Source organism: Cenococcum geophilum (genome assembly GCF_001692895.1).
Source record: "Cenococcum geophilum 1.58 unplaced genomic scaffold K441scaffold_28, whole genome shotgun sequence".
NCBI classification, from domain to species: Eukaryota; Fungi; Ascomycota; class Dothideomycetes; order Gloniales; family Gloniaceae; genus Cenococcum; species Cenococcum geophilum.
This window is the reverse complement of record NW_027137586.1, coordinates 601,324-627,735: the sequence shown is the minus strand read 5'-3', so window position 1 is coordinate 627,735 and position 26,412 is coordinate 601,324. Positions and strand designations below refer to the sequence as shown.

General features: G+C 47.1%; 6 protein-coding genes across 6 annotated transcripts; 3 read left to right on the top strand and 3 right to left on the bottom strand.

Annotated features, from left to right (window-relative positions):
- Positions 1-107: 107 nt before the first annotated feature.
- K441DRAFT_678399 (uncharacterized protein) lies at positions 108-5,327 on the bottom strand (the record flags this gene model as incomplete). Its single annotated transcript, XM_067651153.1, has 5 exons — positions 108-158; positions 210-475; positions 557-712; positions 764-5,083; positions 5,144-5,327. 5 exons carry the CDS (start codon positions 5,325-5,327, stop codon positions 108-110), a joined length of 4,977 nt encoding a protein of 1,658 aa, XP_067502650.1.
- A 180-nt stretch (positions 5,328-5,507) lies between these two features.
- On the top strand, positions 5,508-15,079 carry K441DRAFT_638677 (uncharacterized protein). The gene is made up of 9 exons (XM_067646548.1): positions 5,508-5,695; positions 5,747-5,865; positions 5,920-7,268; positions 7,325-7,665; positions 7,719-12,243; positions 12,291-12,681; positions 12,727-13,788; positions 13,838-14,825; positions 14,878-15,079. The coding sequence occupies exons 1-9, from the start codon at positions 5,665-5,667 to the stop codon at positions 14,895-14,897; spliced, it is 8,826 nt and encodes a 2,941-aa protein (XP_067502649.1). The 5' UTR covers positions 5,508-5,664; the 3' UTR covers positions 14,898-15,079.
- A 50-nt stretch (positions 15,080-15,129) lies between these two features.
- On the bottom strand, positions 15,130-17,626 carry K441DRAFT_661911 (uncharacterized protein). The gene is made up of 6 exons (XM_067648961.1): positions 17,114-17,626; positions 16,990-17,062; positions 16,536-16,744; positions 16,333-16,475; positions 16,110-16,273; positions 15,130-15,988 (listed from the first exon to the last, which is right to left on the bottom strand). Exons 1-6 carry the CDS (start codon positions 17,191-17,193, stop codon positions 15,461-15,463), a joined length of 1,197 nt encoding a protein of 398 aa, XP_067502648.1. The 5' UTR covers positions 17,194-17,626; the 3' UTR covers positions 15,130-15,460.
- A 447-nt stretch (positions 17,627-18,073) lies between these two features.
- K441DRAFT_687923 (GMC oxidoreductase) lies at positions 18,074-20,019 on the top strand (the record flags this gene model as incomplete). Its single annotated transcript, XM_067652138.1, has 6 exons — positions 18,074-18,469; positions 18,533-18,643; positions 18,683-18,874; positions 18,948-19,029; positions 19,170-19,741; positions 19,780-20,019. 6 exons carry the CDS (start codon positions 18,074-18,076, stop codon positions 20,017-20,019), a joined length of 1,593 nt encoding a protein of 530 aa, XP_067502647.1.
- A 288-nt stretch (positions 20,020-20,307) lies between these two features.
- Positions 20,308-20,775, top strand: K441DRAFT_148096 (uncharacterized protein). The gene has a single exon (XM_067640172.1). It carries the CDS (start codon positions 20,363-20,365, stop codon positions 20,711-20,713), a length of 351 nt encoding a protein of 116 aa, XP_067502646.1. The 5' UTR covers positions 20,308-20,362; the 3' UTR covers positions 20,714-20,775.
- K441DRAFT_661909 (phospholipid-translocating P-type ATPase) lies at positions 20,438-26,379 on the bottom strand. Its single transcript, XM_067648960.1, has 7 exons — positions 26,236-26,379; positions 24,012-26,156; positions 21,934-23,962; positions 21,791-21,883; positions 21,453-21,739; positions 20,812-21,372; positions 20,438-20,754 (listed from the first exon to the last, which is right to left on the bottom strand). The coding sequence occupies exons 2-6, from the start codon at positions 26,123-26,125 to the stop codon at positions 20,838-20,840; spliced, it is 5,058 nt and encodes a 1,685-aa protein (XP_067502645.1). The 5' UTR covers positions 26,126-26,156; positions 26,236-26,379; the 3' UTR covers positions 20,438-20,754; positions 20,812-20,837.
- Positions 26,380-26,412: the final 33 nt, after the last annotated feature.

Here is a 26,412-nt window from a genome sequence, read left to right as displayed (position 1 = left end):
TCTTCTCAAAGGAATATTTTCGGCCGGAAACTACTCCAATGTTTCACCACCATGCATACATCGCCGCGTTCTACCTATTTACAGAGAGCAACGAGCCTATAAACCTCCTAAGAAAACACATTAGGCGCTGCCTTCTGGGAATTTGCTTTTTCTTCGTACTGCGAGGCGTCAGTCCATGTTTCTAATATGAAATAGCCGTTCACACTTACCTCCAGGAACCCCGTTGCACTAACCAACAGAGTGAAACAATCAACTAGTTCGCCCAGATCCGTTCCTATGTCTTGGAGGCCTCCAACCTTTACGCTCCTTTTGAATATTGAAACCATGCTGTTACGATTCTCTTTCAGAAATTCTCTTGCTTGGAAGACAGTCTGGTCGTTTTGTGGACCGCGCGAGAGGACGGCGGAATTGATAACGCGAAGTACGGAGAGCATTAAGTTGAAATATCTCTGAAGGGCATTCGGATTTTCAAATTCTATTGAGAGGTCAGGTTCAATGGATTGGTGAAGATCTAGCGGAGAAGTGAGGTGGGAAGTTTGAAATGAAAGAGGCTCACCAAGACCAATGTCAGGATCTGTGGAGAAGATTTGAGACTCGCGAACGGATTGAAAAAGGCCCGCGTTCAGAACATGAGCTGCACCGAGGCGAGTTTGGCAGGCTCGAATAAGGAGGGCGAGACTGGCGTCGTAGTATGAAAGTAGTAGCGGTACATCTAAGCGTTTATCAGCCCGTTCTAGCCATTTAATGGTGAAACAGTGCTTACCTGCAGCCTGAGCTGTCCTTAGTTCCGTCGAGATAAGCTTAATGTTGTCTACTAGCACACCCACAAAATTGAGGCGGATGAACGCCTCTATCATGTATTTGGAGTCTTCCCGAATAGCCATTGCAACTAGCGCATCGAGGAGCAAAAGAGCTGATATCTTGCAAGTACCTTGGCCAGCGTACGCATCATCGCAGAGCACATCAATCAGACGATCTCCTGCGTTCCTCACAGTTCGAAGAGTGTGTCGTCCAAGAGCAGACCCCTTTGTTGCTTTCTTCGAAGTCCCTCGCAGATATCGATAGCAGGTTTGGTAACAGGTCTCCCGAAGTTGTACAGTGCTTACAGGACAAAATATTCCGATTAGTGAGGCTCGGAAGAGCTGAGATAACCTTTCATTTGCAAAATCACCAGTTTTGGTCTTTTCGAATGATGTAGAGTCAAAATCGATATTCTGAAGAAGCGCCCCGGCGAGACTAGCAAGCTCAACAGCAGTCGTGGCATCCTCTGAATATGATTTCTCAAGCTTGGGAAGTATTATTTGGAGTGCTTGAAGAATGAAAGAGGTTCGAGCACCAATATCGAAACCACCGCTTTCTAGAGTCACAGTCGCTAGCTGCACCCAGGCTTTAAGTACTTCTTCCTGGACGCACATCGTTTTCTGACGTTGATTGTCCCCATGAAAGCACAGGAGGATCGTCTGCGCCTCGATCTGCATTTGTTGCTCATCCGCCGGATTGGAAAGTAAACCGTTCTTCTTCATTTCGGAACACCGCAGCGTTATTAATTCTTGGGCCAGCGGCAGGTCATACAGCTTCAACCCTCGTTCCTCTTTCTTACAAATTTCGAAATCGAGACCTGCAAGCAGCTTGAGCAGCGGAACTCCAAATTCCTGACTGATCTCCAGTTCCATGAAGTCAAATAGATCGAATATAGAAGGGTTCTGGAATTGCTCTCCCTCTGGAGAAATTGTAGTTCCCAGCAAAGTTGACTGAATTCGAGACTTCAAAGTTGGCATCCCACTGCGTACCGCTATCCGTAGTTCTCTAGCCGCATAGTCGTAGAAAGCCGATCTCTGCTGAAGGAAGTTCTGGTACGCAATGGTGGAGTCAGAGAGGAAAAAGTCTTGTTCGGAAATAGTTTTACCATCCCAAAGAGTATTCATATCAGCCGGAGCCTGCCTCGAGGCTTGAGCGAAAATATACTCGTTCACCCGAAGCTCCGACATAACATAGATACTTGTTAGAGGGGATTTCCAGAGCTTTCTTAATATGTCCAAACAGCCACGTTTAACAGTGGACTGCCAAGATACAAGTACTCCGTCGTCATTGTCCGGATACTCAACAGCAAGCTTGAGAATGGCATGAAACAAGGAAGCACTTTCCGCAAACAGTCCGTCATCTGCAATACTTACAGTGCTGCCCTCGCATGTGAAACCGAGTAATAGATGCGCAACAGTAGGCCGGTTGGGTACTGCTGCAAGGCAGCTATTGAGAAAGTTCAGAATGTGAACTTTGATAATAAAACCCGGAGAATCTGGACCAACTTCCAGTTCCCTAGGGTCCTGCTGCATCTCCCCAATTAATGATCTCGCTATTCGCTCGGAATCATTCTCCTTCTCCATAATGCCAATAATCTTGCTACGGCTAGAGCGCTGACCAAATCCTGCTGTAGGGGATACTGCGAGCTTACGGGAAGAAGATAATTTCTCGAGTAGTCTTAGCGAAACACGAGTGAGTTCCTGATGGCCAGTCCCGCAGTAAAGACCGAGATCAACTACTATGTGTAAGTTGTTTAGGACAGCATCCTCGAAGGACGCAAGTGTGGAATTCGCTACTGATGAGCGTTGCTGGGAGGACTGCAGTTTGATTAAGGGTCGTATAATGTCGAGATAAGTCGATTGAAATTTCATCAGCAGGTCCATGACTTCGATGCTTAGCATCAACGAAAGGACTAATGGTGAGTCTGACGATGCATCATCAACTTTACTAACATCTTGATGCGCAGCTGCGAAGAGAGCACTCAAGACCTTTTCGTTAAATAGCCATTCCATTACTCGAGCAAAAGGGTGCAGTCGAACGTAAGCGGCTAGGGAGGATGATTCAATCGCCGAATCCACGGCAATATTGGACTTATTAGCGAAGATAACAAGATCTTCGTTGAAAGATGATAGGCATGCAACGATGAAGCTGAGGCAGTTCCACCTCATAACGCGCAGTTGTAGAGGGTCATGTAACTCCCTACACTTTTGTGCAAATACCCGCCCCAAAACGAAATCAATGAAATTGTCAATTCCTGGCATCCGATATGAAGAACCAAGGTTTTCTGGAAATGGTAGGGTATCGTTGAGGCCGGAATCGTCAGGGTAAGGTTCAATCAATGCCCGGAGAAGTTCGATAAAGGCGACCGATTCGTCGTAGCCTGCAGGAAGAGTTTCCCAGATATCATGCCGAGAAGCTGGGCTTGATATGTTGCTCTGCTTGGCGCCGACGACAAATCCAGAGACTGTCCAACTATCAAGTTCGGTCCAGATGATATTGGCCAAATGCTGATTCTTTGCTGTGAGTGAAGCAGCGAGAGCGCTAAAACAAGATGCTCTGAGACGGCTCTCAACTTTATCAACGCATAGGTAGAACAGGATACCTATAAAATTGAAAGTATCATGATTCAAAATCCACTGCCGGGCTACGGAACCCTGCCGACATAGATGCGCAAGCAAACGAAGGTAACTTTCAAGCATCATAGCGCTCTCTGGCTCCACTATCTGATCTGCAGGATTTTGAGGTGCTGGATAGAGGGCACCCTGGGGGGGTTTTTTTTGGTCTTGGATACTCTTTGCAAACACGGAGAGCTCATTGAAAATATGGGTGTAACTCAAAGAACTCGTTCTCCGAATCTTTCCAGATGAAGACGCTCCTTCTTCCAAAAGAAATTTGTGCGCAGAGTCAGCACACTCGTCCCCGCATGATAATGATCTAAGCATCTCGCAAAACGCAGCCACGCGGGGCGTAGGTTGGCGTTTCGCAGCCCACTGCAGAAAGCCAAAAAGATTCCCGTCAATGTCCGCCCAGAATGCTTGTGCAGCGTCAGGGTATCCATCGAACGCATAAGCTATAATAACGAGAAATCTTTCTAAATGGAGCTCATACTCCACGGGTCCACGCTGAAATCGGGAGTGGAGGAGCTTCCTCTGCTCGTCCTCCTCAACCTTTAATTTGCGCAAAGTATCAGGCATATTGGTGATGAAAGCGTCTATGAACGACTGAAGTTGTTCCATGAGGAGCGATTGAAAGAAGTCTGAGGGTTGGGCTGAGTCTAGTGGCAACACTGGCGCTTCGTGAAGCAGAAAGGAAACCAGACCAGCTTTCGCAGGATCGTACCATTTATTCGGCCTGATGTCTTGACTGACTGAAAGCAGAAAATGGAAGGCGCCGTCTTTAAGAGCCTCCATAAACAACGCAGATCGTGCCTCTGCTTCCGCTGTCAGATCTACTCCTTGGAGTGGTGAGCCTTCGGGATTGTCGATGTATCTCCCGCTATATTCAGCCAACCACAAGACTACAGTAGCAGCATGTAAATTCCTCAAAGCCCAAGGATCACCGTCCCTTCCTGCTGCTATAGTCTGATGTAGAGACCTGGCCTCCCTGAGGCTACATTGTGACTCCGCAGATCCAAGAAAGGATATCAAACTCGTGAGAATAGGAACATAGTGGACGAGGATAATGTCGTGCTTGTCCAAGAATTTTATTCCAGATAAGAGAGACCTGAAATTTCCCACGTTCGCATATTCTCGTTTGACCAGATATGAACAAATTGTGGAAAGAGACTCATGTTGCCTTATTAGGCTTGATTGCTGAAGATTGGTTGTTTCAACAAATTCTAGTGATGGGACCTGTCCCAAAACGTATGTGCTTTGCATGCGTTCTGAAAGCTGGTGTAACCATTTTTCAATGTCTGCCATGCTTGAAAGACATTTTTGCCAATATCTATACGCATTTTCGCTGATTGTAATTTCTGGGGTATCCAATACCAGACAAACGAACACCTTGAAGCGCCCTCGAATTTCATCATCCAATTCCTCAGAGTCAAGGGACAGTTTTATTCCTAGCCGTAAGCATTCCAGCAGAAATTGCCTTCGTTTGTGAAAACGAATTATGGATGTCACAAGCGGAGGTCGGTCGAGTTCTCGAGAGTCTCTCTGAGCAGCATAAAGGAGCGATGCAGACTGCAGCTCGTCGATGTCAAGAGTATCCGCAATTTGTATCGTCTGTTGCTTGAAGTCATCGTTGATGGCATAGTCATCACCGTCAATAGTTATCGTTCCTAGTAGTAAATCTCCGGTTAGCTTATAATCATTCTTTAATAGCATTACATGAAACACACCAGAGGATAGTATTTGCCGGCTTTTATCGTTCTTCCGTGGTCTGTCGAGCAGAGTCTTGAACTCATCTATCCTGGCTTCCAATTCGGCCCAGAGCCTCTCCAGGGTCGGCAGTCGAGACTCTGTAAGGGCTAAGAGATCACGGTGCAGGCCTTGCAGGCCCTCAAGGCTATCTTCTTCAGCCATAACAGAGAAATGGAACAAACCTAAGCATTATGCGCCTGGCGGTGTGATGTTGTTTAGGCAAAGAATCAATATCAACGAGACGCGGATGCGACGGCAAAACCTCGGCTCTTTTCTCGCGTTGACTTTCATGCTTAACCCAGAGCTACATCAGAGGAAGGCCGATTCCTAGAACCCCTATTTTGGGACTCCTCAAACTTGTCATTCTATGAGCTACGATCGGAGAGCTATGTACAGTCTCTAAATGCTGCTATATCCCGCCGCTGCAGTTGCTCCAGCTCAGATATGAACGTTCTCTTGCAACTCGTGCCTCAGTTAGAGAGGAACTTCGGCGCACAGAATGGGAGAGATGAGCCTTCAAGATGCGCTAGGTAAGACCCCATATAGAAGTATAAATAATTGAAAATAATGATGTCTTCTAGTCCAGATCGCTTCCTCAAGTGTCAAAGATCGGACCAGCGGGCTGAACGACTTAATCCACATCCTGAAACATAATCGCAACAGCAACAAATTGAATAGTATAAAAGACGATGCTTATCATGAACATAATCGCAACAGCAACAAATTGAATAGTATAAAAGACGATGCTTATCATGCCTTATGCGAAACGCTTTTCCAATGTGCGATCTATGACCGGTCGCTCTATCTTCACGGCAAACCATCTTCGAGAACCTCAAGAGCCCCGACGGCCCCCTCTCGTCTATCGTTGTGTGCGAATGCCCTCCGCCTTACCATTGAAGCTAGGGTCCGCATGCTCAAAAAGAAAACTGTAGATACCGTCTTAGACCACATCGCCCAGACTTTGCGAATAAAAGGACAAGGACTCGTTGAGCCTTTGCTTCTGGACTATCTTAAGGCCATGAGGGCCATTCTCGCATACCAGCCTCATGTTGAGCAACTTTCAAAACAGGATTGGGACAATGCTGTAGATTTCTGTCTTAAAGCTCTTCCGTTCGTCATATCTGATCCCGATACAGGAAGCAACCTTCAGAGTAACGGATATTCTTCTGGGCGCGCAACGAATATATCAACGGATAAAACGTCACAGTCAGGTACGCGGGAGCCATCCAGCAGAGACCGACCGCTCCCAGATACTAGTAAATACGCAGTAGAGGAATTGGTCTTCTGTCTGCACCTCCTAGCGAGCGCTTCCAATGCCCCTTTACTGGATAAGTCGGAGCAAATTCTTTCAATGTTGATAGAACTCTTGCACAAAAACAGTGTGAAGACGTTGCATTCGACTGTTTTTGCCGCAATAAATTCTGTGCTTATGAGAACTGCTTTGGATTCGACTCAACTCACAAAGCAAGCAATTCGAGATCTACTACCAATAATAAAATCATTATGGTCAGATGCGGTTCTCAGGAGCGAGATGTTAGTAACTCTGATACATACCAAGGAGCATCTTTCTAGCTTGCTCAAATCCTCGAACGAAGAAAGTACACAGATTGATCTCGAGTTTTTAGTTGAGTCAATGCACGCGGCATACTCTAAAAGACAGGAGAAACAACTTCAAGATGACGATCTCTGCTTTCGATACACGAGTAGGTCCAGCCATACGTCTCAGCCTCTCAATACGTCTGCATTCTCATTTCGTACTGGAAATGTTCACTCTGAAAGCTTTTGGATGACTGTGTCTCTGGTGTCCCATTTCTCTTCCATACTTGATGCCAGAAAGCGAATGAACTGGCATGACAGGGGAAATGGTGATGAAATGCCAAGCAAGAGGCCGCGCATCTGTCAACATCTTCACGAATACCTGCGTCAAGTCTTCTTAGATTCTCCACTATCCTTCAAAACAGCAGCACTCCAAATTGTTGCTTTCATGGTACAAGAAACTCCCATGGACGAAGAAGATATTCAGCTCGTCCTCGAGAAACTGACAGCTTGTATTTCGGACGAGAACACGACTGTTTCAGCATGGGCAATGATAGGTCTTGCGGCGTACGTAATGGCTCATACCAGAATACCAATGCTTAGCTAACGTGAAATTGTGGTAGCACTGCCTTTCAGAGATTATCAAACACTCCAGAGCTCGGGGCTTATTGGTCAGTAGCGTGGCAAAGCGCATCCCGCGCCGTTACGTCGGCTTCTTCCTGCAGGGCTGCTTGTCATTTGATGGATGTGATCCTGAAACTAAAATTAATCCCGTACGAGTCCATATCAGAAACAGCCGAAGGCATGCTATCATCAATAGAGCTTAATGGACCAGCTCTACTTGCTGATTCCTCCTCATCTCTATGGACTACACTTATTCGCTTGAGAAATGCAGAGAATCCCAGCTTTTTCGGCCAAACATCTGATCGGGTCTTGCATTGGTTTTTTAGCAAGTGGAGCCCGAGTGAGTCCTTTAACTCCGAATCAACCAGTAGTTCTTGCTCATTACTTATGCAGGTCTTTTCCCGGAAAGATCATATACTTCTCAGAATTCTCAGCATTGCGATGCCCAGGACGTCTTGCGATTGATTTATGCCTGTCTTGACCGGCCTCCACTAATATTAGAAGGTTCGCCTTTCATGGTACTTGGCTCTGTCGCCCAAGCTTGGCTACATACACGCTATTATCGGGAAATCTCCCAATATCTGCTCCTTTCAGATGATGCTGTGCAATTCCAAGCCGAGCCTGAAGGAGAATACATAGCTACTGATTCTGACTCATCTCGCACTGGACGACGGTGTATAAGCTCAGAGGCCAAGGTCATTGACTTTTGTATATCCGAACTGGAGAAAACTAGGCAAAGGTGGAAAGAATGGACCACGGAATACCCTCAGAACATTACTCCTGACATGATACGAATCGTTGCCAACTTATGTATCATCTCTTCCGCGCTTGCATCTATTGGAGATGCCACGAACTCCCGCCGTCTTAATAAGCTGGAAATAGTATTGGACAGTATCATCATGAATTTTACTGGTTTCCTGTCTCGACGTGATTGCGAGCAATATAAAGTGGATGCAGTCCTCGAAATCTGCGCTCGCAATCTGATGAATATTCACCAGCTGTATTCTCTCAATCAGCAAAGTTTCAAAGAATCAGGAGTCTTACGTCTATCTACAGAGTTATCCAAAGCCTTAGAAGATAGAAGGCTATCAAAGGATTCTTTCCACGCCGTAGATGACGATTTCATGGAGATTGACAACGGAGCAAACTCACAGATGGCAAATGGAGCCTTCAACCCGGATATCGACGTACCTAGACATGATCTGATTGCACGAACCAATGTGGCATCTTTACGAGCATCATGTTCCGTTTACATGCATCTCATTTCCTGCACATCGGAATTTCAACCCGAAGAACAAGATGGTAGCATTATTCCCCCAGCTTTCGTTGATTATTTGACTTCAATTTCGACATCTGACTTGCTTCATTGCCGACAATTCGTCAGCACATTGATCCTGGGTCGAATGCGACTTACCAAAGAATCCTGTCAGGCCATTCTCGATCGTATGATCCGGGATTTTCTTCAAACCCGAGAGTGTAAATCATCCGAAGTAGCAAATGGTATGATCATCGAAGTCATGATTGGCTCTGCGCCATTATGGACAGACCCGGACACAACGGATCCGGAGGCAAGAAAACTATACAACACCACAGCAGACATGTATGAGTGGTTTGTTGAAACAGTGCAACAAAATTCAATCAACTTGCAGATAGGTATCACCAACCTGTTTCACTGCCTGTTGAAGGTCCGCCCCGATTATGCTGGAGGAATTTCGCTACCATCCGTCCGAACCAGCCTCTTCGGTCTGCTTGCTAATAGTGACATCGCTGTTAAATACCACATCACAGAACATCTACCAGATATGTTCAATGATTTCATATTGTCAAGGCATGACATGATTTTCGAGGATGTCCATACTAGCCTTCCAAACAAATCTGATTGGATAGAAGGCATCGCAATTCGATTACTTGTCCTTTCACGTCTGGCGTCCACATGGCATACCCTTCTGCGACGTTGCATCTACCATGTGTTCGAAACTGCAGGTTTAGTCGCGCACGCTGTGGGCCACGCAACACGCTGCGTGTCCAATATCTCAAAGGCGATGAATCTGGAAAGTCCTCAAGCACTTTTTAGAATTTTCGCCTCTCAAATAGTCTTTACTTGGTTGAACAGTGCCAAGAAGGTCACTGACATACCTTTTTCGGCCTTCAATTATTCGTCTCTAGTGGAACTGCTCAAGAATGTGGAAGCTGAGGCAGTTGGGCAGGCCATCATGCTAGGAGATGTTGACGAGCTAGATTTCATCGCGGATCGATTGAAAGTGCCAATCAAGGAAGCTTTGAAAAAGAACTTTGCAAAAGCCGCTGCGTATAGCATTTCATGGGACACCTGCAAAGGCAGTGGACGTAACAAGTCTGTTTCAAGCAATGAAGCACGACTTCGAAGCTACCTTGGTAGTGATCAATACGTCCAGCTCATGCATTCGCATTTTCCACGCATCGTCGGGTTCATTCTTCAAACTATGGTTGACGAAGAACGTTTTGATAAAGCGGCTTCCAAGCGCCCTGCGTTTGAACAGACCACCAAGGCACTGGAAGAAATCAAAGCCATAAGCTATTCAGGCAACACTCTTCCTCAGGGCATCGAACCCTCTTTTACCGCCAAATATCTACTAGATCAGATAGAAAGACTGTGCCGTCGAATCGGTTACGATCCAGTGAAATTCTGGACTGCTGATATATTCGTCTTCGTGATGCGGATGTTGCTCGATCGCATTCACCCCGCATTAGGCTCCCTTCATGCTTGTTCCATTATCCGAAAGATTAGAATCCTAGTCAGTTTAGCTGGAAATATTGCTTTCTCAGACTATCCATTACAAATGACTCTTCAATCGTTGCGACCGTTTCTTACGGACAGCCAATGTGCAGAAGATGCACTTGGAATTATGCAATATCTCTTCGAACATGGAAAGGCATCTCTCTCATCGCATCTCTCTTTCACCACCGGCATTAGCCTATCTATACTCATATCTCTCAGGGTGTTTCTTGGCACTTCACAAGAGAGCACGACCCAGGAGAGCCAACACTTGGCAACAATGAACAAGGCTCAGTCATTCCATTCATGGTTCATCACTTACCTAGAGACCTATTCTGGCTCAATTTCCGGCAAAGCCCTCAGCAGCCCTCACATGAAAGCATTCAAGTCTATCGTAGCAGCAGCTTCCGAAATACGCACTGAAGGGAATGCTGTTAGGGGTACGGCAGAAAGCAAGCTTCTCTTAGAGTTATTAGACGACGACAGAAGTGGAAGGAAGTTACTTAGTGCACCTTCCCGAGAAGTGGCATTTAATTTGTTATGCCAGCAATTCCAACCTCCGGCCTCGACTCACGACGACATACTTGGTTCAGATGAGCAGGCAATCCTCTTCGCACCTCAAGTTTGGCAATCCTGCGGGAGAAACGGTATTAGCGATGGCTATCTGCTTTGGGCTGCAAGAGTTCTCGGACGTACTTTCAGCGCTCGTGGGGAGCTACAGCATATGCTTCGGAAACTGAGTCGAAAGACCCACAGTGCTTACACACTGAGAGGCTCTGGTGTGCGTGGTTCAAAAACGGCTATCGTTCAAAGTCTCTCAGATCTACTCCTTAGTGACAACCGCGATGAAGTGGGGCTTGCCGAAGAAGCCATTCGCCTCATTCTTTCACGGCTCATGTTATCTAAGGGCCCTACCGACGGCGAGCTGTCAGAAGTAGAGCAAATGCTTCCTGACTATGTCGTTCCTGCGTTAGCTTTACCAATACCGGACGATTCAGGAGGCCTCAAAGCCGAGCCTAAAGAGACTATAAGGGGCACAGCGATGCCAGAAAGACGAAAACACTTATCCACTTGGATAAGGGACCTCACTATCTCTCTAGCTCATATTGGATCACAAGATGCTATCCTCGGCTCCCTTACTCGAATACTATTGCGTATCGATGGATTTGCAGAAAGGTTGTTCCCATATATTTTTCATCTAGTGTTAAACCAAGAATTTGATGGTCCCCGTCCTGTCCGCGAGGCAATGTCGGAAGCCTACCACTCATGGTTCGAGGAATGTGGCTCAATGTCTACGCCATATATTCGAATCCTCATGCGTGCAATTCTCTATCTTCGCACCCAACCTATTCCAAAGGAAGTCACTCGGGTAGATCGTGATCGTTGGCTTGATCTTAACTACCTGAAGGCATCAGAAGCAGCTGCGAAGTGTAACATGTATCAAATCGCCTTGTTATTTGCTGAGACATACTCGGCTATGCCAGCACTACGTAGCCCGAGACGTTCATCGGCTGTGACCAAGCCAAAACTACCTACCAGCCTCCAATTCGAGATTTACAGGAATTTAGATGAACCAGACTCTTTTTACGGCGTCGAACGAGAACCCAGTTTATCTTCAGTTCTGGATAGGCTAGACTACGAATCCAACGGGGCCAAGAGCCTTTTGTTTCGAGGTGCTCTCATGGACAGTCAAATGCGACAATCAAAATCAATTTCTCCAGCCGATTCACGAGGGATAGTGAAGTCTCTTATAACGCTCAATCTGAACAGCGTCACACATTTGCTGCTATCAAATGATCATTTCCGCGAAGCCGGAAACGAAATAGTGAGCAGCGCTCTCTACACAGCGCGAAAGCTTGAGCAGTGGGATATCAAAGCCCCCGAGTCAAACAATGCTGAAGCCAGCACAATCTTCAGAGCCTTTCAAGGTCTACACTACTCTCCTAGTACTTTGAGCGCACGGAAACACCTAGATAGAGAATTCCTGGCGACAATGAGGAGCTTTGTAGGACGGGGAAAATATTCACAGCCAATGAAAGCTTCACTACGCGCCTTAGCGGTATTGACTGAATTGGATGAAATCATCTCTTCGTCGGATCCAGATCAGCTACATGAAGCATGGGCGCAGATGCAGTCCCGACAACAGTGGATGCAAGGGGGCCAGTAAGTTTCTTCATCATACTTGGAGGAATAATTTTAACGTAAAACAGATTCGAAGACGTTCAATTACTGTTGTCTTGTCGAGAGACATTATTTAGCATCTTAAGCTCTAATTCTCAGCTACAAAACTGCTTGCGTACGAAAACTAAGGACATTCGACACATGGAGGTTGGCGCTCTACTCTCATCTTCGGTGATCTTTAGAAAACATGGTGCATTGCAAGAGTCCCTAGCAAGCGCGACTTATCTCTCCGAGATTGTTGAGAAATGCAAGGCAGTTGGACTTAATATTGACGCTGCTGCTCAATACGAGGTCGCTAGTGCACTCTGGGAGCAAGGAGAGGCATCAACATCGATACGAATGCGCCAAGAGCTAATGGAAAAGGTAGACCTCAGTGGACAATCCAGCAGCATTGGCATATCGGTCTTACTGGCCAAATTGGTGAGTGCATTTGTCCTGCTACTTTAGATAACGCTTACAAGTCAGGGTCATCATATGGCCGAAGCACGCTTGGAAAAGCCTGAAGAAATTATCAAAGACTACCTCATTCCCTCTATTAGAGAACTGAAAGATCAGACCCAAGGTCGAGAAGCTGGACAGGTCTTTCATGAATTCGCTTCCTTCTGTGACAAGCAACTCCAGAACCCCGATGCCATAGAAGATATGGCCAGAATGAAATCACTCATGGAACGTAAAGCTCAAGAAGCTCACGAATACGAGAGACTCTCCAAAGCGGCCAAATCGAGCCGGGAGCGAGAAGGCTACAGGAACGCTTCCAAAAGGTCAAAGAAATGGTATGAACTTGATGCCGAAGAGTTCCAGAGGTTGCGCCGTAGTAGAGAAGAATTCTTGCGTCAAAGTCTCGAGAACTATTTGCTCTCGTTGCAGGCAAGCAATGATTACAACAGTGACGTACTTCGAGTCTTCTCGCTCTGGCTCGAGTTTTCAGAAACACCCCTTGCGAACAATGCGGTGCGGCTGTACCTTTCCAAAGTGCCTAGTGGAAAGTTTGCAATATTGATGAATCAGCTTTCATCCAGATTGCAAGCTGAGAAAAGCGATTTCCAATCTCTTTTGTTTGAGTTAGTCTTCCGGATCTGCGTAGACCATCCTTACCATGGCATGCATCAAATTTACGCTGGCGCAATGCCACTCGCGGTCAAAGACGACGCTGCGAAGTCTAGAAATACTGCAGCGAAGCAAATAGCGCAGATGCTGAAAACCGATCAGCGAGCACGGCCGTACTGGCATGCGATACATGAATCGAACACCTGCTACCATGAATTAGCACTTACCAAAGGCGAAGATTATAAAACTGGCAGGGAACAATTACTAGAGAAAAACCCTGTTTCGAAGAAGCTCATGCAGAAGGTTCCTGGACTAAAAGTACCACCTGCTACTATGACTATCGATATACGGGCCGATTGCGATTACAGCGACGTCCCTAAGATCACGGGTTTCAGGCCAAGGATGACCATTGCTAATGGGTTGAGCGCTCCAAAGATCATTACGGCTCTGGCATCTGACGGCCTCCCATATAAGCAACTCGTAGGAATTCTGTCAATCCTTGCACTTCTCATTCTAACACTCCTCCCAGTTCAAGTCCGGCAACGACGACCTCCGCCAAGACGCCATTATGGAGCAAGTCTTTGAACAAGTCTCACGCCTCCTCAAAAACCACACCGCAACCCGTCTCCGCGATTTGCACATTCGCACCTACAAAGTGCTACCATTATCTGCGCGTTCGGGCTTGATGGAATTTGTCCCGAATACAATTCCTTTGCACTCATACCTAATGCCTGCGCACGAGAGATACTATCCAAAGGACTGGAAGTCGGAGCTTTGCCGCAGGGAGATTTCACAAGTGAGCACGGAGTCGAATGAGGTTAGGATAAAGAAATGGAAACAGGTCGCTGAGCACTTCACCCCTGTGATGCGATATTTTTTCCTCGAGAGATTTGAGGACCCTAACGAGTGGTTTGAGAAACGGCTTGCATATACACGCACTACAGCCGCCATCTCTATCTTGGGTCACGTCTTAGGCTTGGGTGATCGCCACTGTCATAACATTCTTCTCGACGAAAAGAGTGGAGAGGTCGTGCACATCGATCTTGGCGTTGCGTTCGAGGCAGGGCGTGTCCTGCCCGTTCCGGAGGTTGTGCCATTCCGGCTAACCAGGGATTTGGTAGATGCTATGGGATACACTCGTACCGAAGGCGTATTCCGTCGCTGTTGCGAATTTACCATGGATACACTACGCGAGGAGCGCGAAAGCATTATGACACTCCTCAATGTGCTTCGATACGACCCTCTTGTAAACTGGTCTCTGTCCCCGTTGAAGGCCAAGCGTATGCAAGAAGGGCAAGGAACGGGGCAGGATGGCACTAGAGGAGCTGGAGCTGGGCCTGCATTGGACGAGATTGTAGATCAGAGTAGCAAGAAAAAGGAAGACGAGGCTGGTGAAGCGGGCAGGGCACTGAGCGTGGTGGAGAAAAAGCTAGCTAAGACACTAAGTACGACTGCCACAGTGAACGAATTGATTCAGCAGGCGACGGATGAGCGTAATTTAGCAGTATTATATTCTGGTAAGTCCCTGTTTGCTCGTATCACAATTGATCCGGTGCTAACGATATTTAGGATGGGCTGCGTACGCGTAAATATTATTTTGGATGGTATTTGAGTGAACTCCCTTGCTTTTCCGAGACATTTAGTGTATCTCTTTAATTTCTTGGTTTATATTCAGCGAGTTTTGGTCGAGGCGTTCAAAAGGATGGGTGGTATCCGTTAACTCGCAGCATACTCTCGTCAGCATGGAACAACAAACAGCTGACTGTGACCTCACATGTACCTATATCCTACACGCATAATGCTATCCTACATCAGAACAGCCCTCCCAATATTTCCATTTCGCTTCTTTGATAACTTCACTAACATGAATTTTAGACTAGCAAGTAAAAATGTTATCAACAAGATTCTACAACACCAAGAACAGCTCTATTCCAAGAACCGGATAGCAGACGAAACCCTAGATGCCCAAGATAAAACTTCATCCGTCCAAAGGCCCAAATCCAATCAACATACTCCCTCCAACCCCCTGAGACTTTCGTTGTGAATCATAAAATCTACAAAAAGCAAAAACTCAAATAACGGAGTCCGCCGACGCCATCCTAACCCAACCGGACCGGACCGAACCGAAAGAACCCCCATGACAAATAACCAATCACGAACTATATTGTTCAATCTCAACAGTCCTGACAATTTCCCCCTTCTCCACATCTTCGTTTAGCCTAGTCCCCACGCGCGTTCGGTACCCGCTGCTGCCATATGGCATCAACTCCAATGACCCGTCTGTGGCTTTGAGAGTCTGCACCTCTATGCACCCAGCGCTTATGATCCGCTCCTCGCTCCCAGTCCTCATTTCATGCTCTTCATTCCACCCGCTCGGGCCCCCTGGTGTTCCTTCGTGACCTACAATACGATCCGATGAACCTTCCAGACGCTCCGGTCGTATCTTGGTGCGATAGAACCGGGAGTGATGTGAGTGCTCATTAGAGTGAGAGTGAGAAGGGAAGGTAGACTGAGCGCGTGACCATGTATCGAGGTTGAAGATGGATTTGAGAAGGGGCCAGAGGAGGGGCACATTGGCGACGTAGACAGCCGTGGCGGCTTCACCAATATACCAGTCCAGGAATATAGGAGAATATGGCACGGTAAAGTTGTAGTAGCGGTTCAGGACTGCTGTAAGAATCTAGAATGAACACCCAATTAGCTTGCAGAATTTTAGAGAACAAAAACCCCGTAGACTTGGAATCGATGGGCTAGAAGAGGAAATGCTGCAAGAAAGTGACAGAATGCTACTGAGTACGTACGACAAAAATCCCGAGGCTGAAGACGCCACAGAGAATGAGTTTACGCCTCAGTGGTAGTGTAGTTCTGATGACGAGAGGAATTGGAATGCAAAGCATCATCAGGTCGGAGGATACGTTGAAGACTGTCGCTGTGATCATGTGATTTATATAGGAAATGCATTGGGCTGAAGGTAAAAGTCAGTTATATAACTAGGACATCTCGGGGCCTTTTGAAGTAACATACGCTTGTTCGGGTTAAACGGAACCCGCCAATATTCTTCTATTGGGTGACACCATACTGCGAAGTAAAGAACCTGAACTAGTAGATAACCAAATGCACAGTATGCAGCGACGATTTTGACGACGCGATGCTCTTTCAGACCCATACTTCGTGTCCCATGTGCGTTAGCATCACAAATTTACTAGGGATAAGTTGAATTATCTTACGTCAACCGGCTATACATGAGAAGTAAGCAAGCCTTGACCAACCAGGTTGTTGTTAGCTGGAATTCTTCCAGGGCAACCGTCATTTTGCTGCCCCAGACTGCAGCCTTCACTTCTTCAGTAGATAGTTTTTCGGCTTCACCGGGAGGTAGGTAATTGCTACCATTGACAGCGACTTGGTTGACAGAAACGACATCTCCAGTGAAAGTAAACTGCAGGCAAGGTAAGCTTTGGAACGGGCAAAGTAGGCCACCCAGGTTGGCAAATATTGTCCTCTAAGTGAATGCAGTAAAACCGATACAGTAAGAAAAAAAGACATTAATAAAGCGCTTGTATTAGAGAGCTCAGCGAAAATCGGTGAAGCATTTGTTGGATCTTATTCACACAAGCAAGTCGAAGAGAGCAATCGGTGGGCAGTCAAGGACCTAGGGAAATAATGAACTTGGTATATTCTTACAATTATGAACAACATAAGATAATCATCGAGCTGGAGTTTTCTGAAGGATCCTAGAACAATTCGGCGGGAAAGGCTTGTCCATGTTAGCATGGCTAGATAGTTATAGGCTTTCGGGATGTCGAACATTCGTAACGCAATCAAGCAGATGCCAATGGCGTACAAGGTCCATGATTCCACAGCCAACGAGCGGGCAAAATCAGCCATGGCAAAGACGAAACAAATATCGAGTAATAGAAAACCCAAGAGGAATGGTACGAAACAACGCACAACTTTCAGTCAGCCTGAAAGCCGGTAGAGCTGAGGGCTAAACGAGAATATATCGGATATAGTCCCATAATTAAGCTTGCATATCAGGGGTTCGCCGACTATCAAAGGCATGATACATTGATGGCAATGCCTGTATTTCTCTATCAGACGTTCTCGGAGAAAAAGCATTTTACTGTTTTAGCAAAGTGCTGCCGAGATATCGCTCCCGTGGTGGCTGCGAAGGATCCGCGGGATATAAGCAAAGAGCTGAGACTCGGAGGTGGTTAAGAACGGGTGCGGGCTGGGCTTTGGGGCGGGAAGTAAATTGACTCGTAGAAGGAGATATTTGATATTGGCCGTCGTAGGGTTGCCAGGGTGGAGCCTTCCGAACGCCGGATCTGTGAGCCAGATGAGGCTTGGTCCAAGAAGCGAAAGAAACTCCTGCAGCCGATCGTTTGGGGATCAAACACGGCGTTTGGGGGGGAGGGGGGGTGAGGTTGGAGAGAGCATTACTATGGCTTTTACTAGTTCTTTCTCTATCATTTACTACCAGCGGAGGCTGCATAATCTTCCACTGGTGCCACTGGTGCCACTGGTGCCACTGTTCCAGGGTTCAGTGGGGAGAGCGGCGCTTTCCCGGATCTGCGCTTTCCATACCGACAGCCCAGCGTCAGCCAACTGGAGACCGGCGAGTTCCTGCATAATTATGCGCGTGCCTGAGACACTTACTACTTGCTGTGGCTTCTGGGCCGTTTCCTGTCAGGCAACTTCTGATAAAAAGGCTTTTAGCTACCAATCAAAAATATTTAAGGAATTATTAGCTTAATACCATCACAATATGACCACATCCATCACCGCGTCCAACTTCTACAAGCGAAAATTCAATTATCTTATCGTCGGTGGCGGCACAGCTGGTCTCGTTGTTGCAGCTCGTCTGAGCGAGGACCCCAATACCACAGTCGGGGTCTTGGAGGCAGGGCCTGCATCGTTCGACGATCCATTGATCAACGTGCCTGGCCGATTCGGAGAAAGCCTGAGTACGAAGTACGATTGGCAGTTTGACACAATCCCCCAAGCCGGTCTTAACGGTAGAAAATTGTCCTGGCCGCGTGGGAAAGTCTTGGGCGAAACCAGTGCCTTGAACTTCATGACTTGGAACCGAGGGAATCGAGAAGATTACGATGCATGGGAAGAGCTGGGAAGCCCAGGCTGGAGATGGGACAGCGTCTTGTCAGTGCTCTTGAATTACCTGCAGACTTTCCTGGTTCTCGTTAAGCAGTACTCATGCTTCGAGCAGGCCTTTTTTAAGAAGACCGAGTCCTTCCAAGAACCATCTCCTGTACATCAGGCCCAACATCGATTCCATTTCACTGCTGATTTTCATGATAAAAGCGGCCCTATCACGAGTGTGTATTCAAAAGAGTATTCAGTGCCACACCAGTACTAGCACACTACGTTGAATAACCTTGGCGTCGAGACGAACTCTAGTCACTTTTCGGGATCAAATCTTGGTGTATGGACCACTCTAACCTCTGTTGACCCAAAACTGAGGACGAGATGCTACTTAGCAACAGCATACTGTCTTCCTAACTCTTCAAGAAATAATCTCGTGGTTCTAACAGAGGCGGTTGTGAATAAAGTGGTTCTGGAAAAGGATACGATGCAAAACGAGTGGATTGCAAAAGGGGTTGTGTTCACAAGCAGCGGAGAAGGTTACAGTAGGAGCCTCACATGAAGTGATTCTCTCCGCTGGAAGCGTACAATCCCCGCAACTTCTTGAGCTCTCTAGAGTTGGTAATCCTTCCGTTATCGAAGCCCGGAATTCTACTTAAGGTCAATAGCCCAAATGTAGGCGAAAACCTTTAAGAGCATATGGGTAAGCTCCCTTCAAGCATTTGAGGGTGTTTTTAAGAGAATCATTGCTCTATTGACAGAGGTAGTGACTGCTATGATATACGAAATCGGCCCTACCATTATCGGTCCAGACGGTCTACATGCCGACCCCAAGCTTGCCGAATTAGCGGACCTCACCTATTCTTCATCCCAGTCAGGCATCCGTGCTATGCTTCCGTGCTCGCTGAGCTATGTTCCAGTGTCCCACATTATGCCATTGCAAGACATTACAGATGTATTGTCGAAACTGTCTACTACGAGCGGCAGTAAGCGGGACCCTGTGTTAGTCAAGCAATTCTCTCCGGATAAGAAGCGTGGCCAGATTGAATATCTTTTTGATGTTGGCAACTGGAGTCCTTACTTCAACTCTGTGCCTGGGAAAAAGTATGGAACAATGCTCACAATGCTTCAGCTTCCCTTTACGAAAGGTTCTATCCACATTCCACCCAGGTCATCTTTAGGTCCATCGAGAATCGAGGACAAGTCTATTATTGATCCTCAATATTATGCTGGGCAAGGAGGGGATGTGGATTTTACAATCATGGTCGCTGCTCAAAAGTTTGCCAACAGGATTTGCTCCACTGCACCCCCCTCTAACATTATCAAAACTAGGGTCTTTTCACCCACAGCAGTCTCACGCTAAGGAGGGAGATTTCATCGGGTTTATCCGAAACTACAGACTGGCACCCTGTTGGTACTTGTAGCATGAGTGGTTCAGCAGGGACAGAAGCCGGAGTTGTTGATGAGAGACCGATGGTTTATGGAGTGAAAGGACTGAGAGTCGTTGATGCAAGCAGCATCCCACTTCATATTTGTAGCCACCCCCAAGCCACGATCTACGCGATTGCAGAAAAAACGGCTAGTATGATTTTAGAGGACCGAGCGAAGTAGTTTAGTCGACTAGGTCGATACCTGGGAGTGTTTACTTTGTTTTCTGGAAATTTCTCAAACATGATTCGGCGTTTAAAAGTAGTTTAATACTCGGAAATAAGCACTCCTTCCGGCCTCTATGCCGTCCTATAATACTGGTGGCTTCTAGATTTCATCCGACAGAAATTTCTAGCCGTTTGGTCCATCCTGATTAGATCGCGTCTGAAATTGGGTCTCACATCTTGACCGGGCGGGAATTTTGGCAACAAACAGTCAAGTTTGAAACGCCGTAGCGTTCGGCTGCTGGAACTGATGCATCGCTCCCCAAGGGCGAAAACGGCAGCAATGACGACGGCGTAACCTAATGTTTCATCTCTTCGCTTTCATTGTCCTAGGCTTTGGATGTTCCACACGATTGTGGTCGTTAATATATACACATCTTGTTTTCACGCGCTGCATCCGTTATTTGGAGGAGCAAACTAGGTGGCTTTCTTCTCTGCCTCATAAAGAGGGGTTCCCCAGGAGATCTAATGTTATTCTTCGTCAACAATGCTTTAAAGATCCCTTCGGAAAGGCATTAATATGCTCTGTGACCGCTCAAATCTTTGAGTGGCCATCCCTTACACAAAACCTTATAATGCATCATAATAATAACTTTCTTATATCAAGTCTGGATCAGGGGTGCCTGTCGCCCACCTACCTCTTGTATATATAGAGGCTCTGAAGTCTCGCTTTAATAAGATAGAGTTCTCATTCCTGATCGTTCGGTCAACAAAAACCTAGCCTATTCAATGAGTTACGGCACATGTGCACATTTACCAGGTAAGATACATATTCCTTCACTCCGCCCTCACCTTCCCAAACTTCCTACTTAATAACTCATGGGTATCTGTACTCCTTCTCACCGGTTCACTCCTGCCTTCTTCCAATGTATCGGGCCGATTCCTTAGTAAATCGCGAACCTCGCCCTCGCGTTTCTGCTCCTCTGCGTCTCTCTCAATCTCAGCAGATGACCCTTCAACCCCGCGATTCCATCCCGCCTGTAACTCCATTGCACTTGCCTCCTCAAATCTCCTTTTAATCGCCGGATCCTTCTCCAACTCTTGGAAAATATCCACGTCGGTGGTGGAGAAGGCCGCTCTCAAACTCCCAATGCCTAGCTCTAGTACTACCGTAGAGGAGATGATGAGAATAAGAGTGAGCCACCACAGGGCGTTGCGGCCGAATGTGGCGAAGAGGGCATCGCGCACATGGTAAATTGGGCTAGCTGGGTTATAGGTTGCGGAGAGGATAATGTTCCAGAGAAACCAGCCGCCAATGCTGCAGATGAGAGAGATCGCTACGACGACAGACTTGTTATGCATTTCGATGAGCCTGGCTAAGATTTAGCTTCGATAGTCTTATCTTTATTGCTGGACAGGATTTAGGAGAGTGGGGTGAGGGAGCTGTCTTACTGCATCTTGCTACTTATTAGGATCACACAAGCTGTGAAAGTCAAGTCGCCCATCGCAAATAATCCATTGTCGTTGGTAAAAATTGCCTGACCATACAAACCAAGCATGCAGAAGTACACGACCACTGCCTCCGAGGCAGCCATGAACATCCAGCCGAGGTACACTTTAAAGTTGAAACCGCCATTGCACTGGCCTTTGGTGTATAGCTCGGGTACAGCAAGCAGGGTAGATGCTGCGAGGTCTTTTTCAAACACACCTATGAAAATTACAGGGAGAGACGTGAAAAGCTGAAGAGTTAGCAAGTTTCTGCATCAGTGAGGAAGGGTTGGAGGGCTTACGGTGTTGAACATGCTGAGACTCCATGGCTCGTAGAGACTGGTGCCTGTATATCCGACCCAGCGCTGATAGAGCGCTTGTGTAAGATAGAAGAGCTGTGGAGGGTGTTAGTGATGGTATTAGCAACGCTGCAATGAGGGCGTACCATTTCCTTCCAAAAAGTCCCAACTGTGTACTTGCACGTCCGAATATAATTCCACCGTCCGTGAACAAGCAACAGCTTCGTAAGAAACCTAAACTGCGCAATCGAATAATCTGACGTGCGTGCGGCCTGAAGACCCTCCTTACCCGTGATTCCAATGCCTACATGCGCTTCCTGGATCATAGCGATGTCGTTTGCGCCATCGCCAATAGCTAATGTAATTGTCTTCTTCACTCGTTTTCGAATAGCTTTAACGAGTCCGGCCTTCTGGGAAGGGCTTGCGCGGCAGCATATGACGGAGTCCGCCAGAATGGCAAGGTCGAAGAAGAGGGTTTGGATGCTCTTATCTTCATTGATCATTGAGAGGGTTTGTCCGTCCACGACTATGACAGAGTGGGCTACCTTGCCAGCATTAATATCAAGGATTGCAGCAGCAATGTGTTGCTCGACTTGACCCGTTTCATGGTCCAATACTGTGACAGACGAATAGTCCTTGATCAGACGGCACGAATGTCCAATATTAATAGCCGTCTCTCGCTTGTCACCAGTTAACATCCACATCTTGATGTTCGCTCTGCGGAGCTTGTCAATGGCTCCTGGAACGCCTTGTTGTAATTTGTCTTCGATGGCCGTAGCCCCAGCCAGTTCGAGGTTTTGCTCGATAAGCTCGCCAGCTTGCTCTATCAGATGCTGACGATCAACTAAACTGGTTGTCGCACCTAAGTATACTTTCTTCCAGGCCATATATTCTTGCTCGTCAAGGTATCGATAACCATATAGAAGCGTGCGCAGTCCTTCAGTAGCGAAGTCGTTAATATGCTGGAAACAGCGCTCAGTGACCAAGGCTTCATCGACCACCAGAGCTTCATCAACGATATCGTCCATCTCTTCCATTTGCATGGAGCTCCTCGCTTCAGATACGGCAAGGGATTGGCGTCTAAGCTGAGCCGAAGGCCGCGGAGAGTAATAGATGCTGTTGTCTTCCACAGATGAGATATCAACATCTCGCTCTCGTTCTGTCAGCCACTGGTCAAGTTCGTCTCTGACAGGCTGAAGTGCTTGAGCATTCATACTGGACCGGCCGACGGCGCTGACGCTAGCACGGCTGAGCGTAGTACTTGCCCTACCAAGAGTAAAGCTGGCACGAGTGCCACTCGTTCGGTTAATGCTACCCTTTCGTTCAACTTGCTCGCTCTTACGCGCAATCGCATACTGCGCTTCCAAGCTCTTCCTTTTGCTAGCCCGTCGCTCGATTTCGACAGCCTTTTTATTTGCTAGTGTTGCGAGTTTGAGGCGTTGCATGACGACAGAGTCCGCTCCTTTACAGAAGATGCAGATTCGTTGGTCTGGAAATCGCACGACAATTGACATTCGTTTTCTTTTGCTAGAAAACTCAATCACGTCTAGGACCTCGTATATCTCTAGTATTGGCTCGGTGTCGGCTCCGAGCGGCATAATCTTTAAGGTAATGGTTCCCACATCACGGTTGATGACGAGGAAACCCATCTCTTGTGCAGCCTGGACAAGGGCATGTTCATCAGGTGACGAAGCCAAAAACTCGATCTCTCCGTTTGGCTGAGTTTCCGGAAGGCAAGTGTGGCATAGAGCCATCGATAGAAGAAAGAGACGTGCCTTCCTCGCGAACAGCGTGAACGGTTTACGCTGGATGTACCGAATCATATCCGTTGTGAGGAGCTCCGGCTGCAATTTTGCCGGCCTTGCAGTCGACTTCCATTTCGATCCATGCCGTTCAACCCCGCCACCATCTGAAGATTTGTTCGAATCCCGATCATTACCGTTGACCACATCCACATTATCCCTGAGCGCCATGGATTCTTCCATAGAACGTAGATCACGACTCTTTCTCACAGGCTTCTTTCCTTTACTTCTCCTTTTGTGCATTAGGTGTTCCTTTTTGTTTGGTTTTTTCTGGAGGTCTGCATCGTGGAGCCATGCTGTACCTGCCACACTCATTTTTCGGAATTTCATGGAGTTATCTGTAAGTGTGCCAGTCTTGTCCGAGAATATGTAGCTGCTATAGTTAACTATCATGAATAACAGAGAATCGGAAAGCGTCATACCTGATCTGACCCAACTCTTCGTTGATCGTAGATGTCCGAGCTTCAAATGGTGTGTCTGAGACTTCGTCGTACATATCGATGTCATTCAGCAAAAACATTTGCGCAAGTTTGACAATTTCCAAGCTAACATAGAGTGATAATGGGATCATGGTATTGAACATGATGATGAACGAAGCAAGAATTGGGAAGAAAGCAACTCCAGCGTTAGTGAGATACCAGGAGTTATCCTCGGTAGAATCAGACCAGATTTGATAGGCAACAGTATTGAAGATGGCCAGTGCGATGACAAAGATGACGATGACGATGACGACTCTATTAACAATAGCTTGGAGCGCAGGGGCTTTGATGCGGGGATTCTTATTCGCGTTCATCCGGATACGACATTCCTCACCAGAGTAGATGACCATGCCAATAGCATCAGGGGCGTTCCTGAGAACGCTACCGCGATTAATGACCTCGGTATTAGTTAATGGAGAAGTCTCTCCATCGACAGTGACTCGGCCCTCGAAGGTGTATAAATCTAGATTAGGGTCCTCGACGACGAATTGGGCCTTACACAAAGCAATAGAATCCGGCGTCTTGCACATTTTGGCTAGAGAAGCGGTGGCTTGCTTACTCTTGAGGTTTGTTTCTCCATCTAGAGCCATGGTCTCTACGTAGGCGATGCCGTTATCTCCACTAGAGTGTAAAAGTACAAGGTCAGCTGGCGCAGCCTCGTTACGACTCAATTTGATGACATCCCCGACACGAATGTCTTTCCATTTCGTGGTCGACCAATGTAAGGGCCTAACGGATGGCGAAGGTACTATTTCCGCATCAGAGGGTGCTGTGCTTGTGGGCTGATATGCGTGGAGAACTTTGGCATCTCTGTTGTTTTCCGCCTTATCGAGCCGATATCTTCGCAAGTCATCATAGCCTTCCTTAGCTATGGATATGCTGACGAAAAAGAGTAGTGGTACAATAGTAGTATATGTTCCAGTAGTACTAAGATTAGGTATCATCTGTAAAATGGATACACATAGAAAGTAGAAATTAGCGAGTTTTGAGAACTGAGCAAACAGCTGCCTAGGGAGGAAGTTCCAGGCAGTATAACGGCTAGAACGAATGGTGTTGCCCATGTACGGCTTATTTGTCCTCTCGTCTATGAGAGACTTTTTTCGGGAAGCGTCGAGGTCTATATGTCTTCCATCCTTGCTGGGGGGAATTTCCTGGATTCGCAAAACGAACCTCCATGCACTGCTTGTAGCGGTCCGCAGCGTGTGTAATATTCCTTTCCGCCGGCCTTTTGATCGTACCCAAGACTCATAGTTAGGCAAAGCAGAGATTCCTTTCACTCCTTTGGTTTTAAATGTTCTCTCCGGCAGTTCAGGATATGTGAGGTCAGCGCGAGATATAGTGACAGTCGCATCTCCCGACTTTTTAGTTGGTCTACTTGAATCATGCTGGCTATCATGTTGATTGATTGCAGTTTGACCGGAAGACTCTGCTGCTTCTTGTAGCTCAATCACAGACCTGGGGGAAGTCGCTTGATCCTGGATGGTTCGGTGAAATAACGCTTGACGCAAAGAATATCCTCGGTTACGAGTTGTGGGAGATAATGGAGACGTCCGCGAAGCACTCTCTGGTAAGGCTTGAGAGGTAATATTTGAGGGAGATCGAATGATGCCTTGGGTTAGTGCTGTTGACCCAACGGACGAAGCCCTCTCTTGTGTGTCTACGGACAGATCTGGTGTTCCGGGCCGCTTTTTGGATAAGGAGCTCTTCCTGGCCTGCGCAACCTTGTCTGGTGATGTCCCTGTCGAACCGCTCCTTGCAATTTGGGGGATCGACTGTCTATCGAAGTCGGTAGAGAAGCGTACTCGTGGGGCAGTATCAGTTGACGGCCTTGAGAGTGACGTCTTTGCGCTATTGTCTACAGCTGACGAAGTTGAGACTACAATTGCGTCTGAATCAGGCACCGACCTTGCAGTATCCTCAATGTTATATGTTGTAGGAGAGGTTGATTCTCCATCCTGGACTGATGGCCTTCGACCTTCGCCGTCGTCATATTGGGATGAATGTCGTCTTCGTATCCCATTACCGCCATACTCGGGGTGGCTATCACTTCCAGCCATTATTGCATTGCATGAAGAGTTTTTCTTACTGCTGGAATCTTATCGTTAGTGTCGTAGACCCTTTTTTCTGGGTTGGGGTGTGGTTAAGTTCTCCACCAAGAGTGCCGTACCTGTCTTACGCGCCGTGCTTGGCTTAGCGGCACATTACAAAGTGGCCATCTGAAGGGGCTAGGGAAAGCCTAGATTTCCATGGTGCGGTAATGTATTGCAGCTCATAAGACTGTTGCTGCTGTTTGAATAGCCTGAAGATGGTGGCTAGAATCGTATTGCGGTTTCCGCAAGCCACG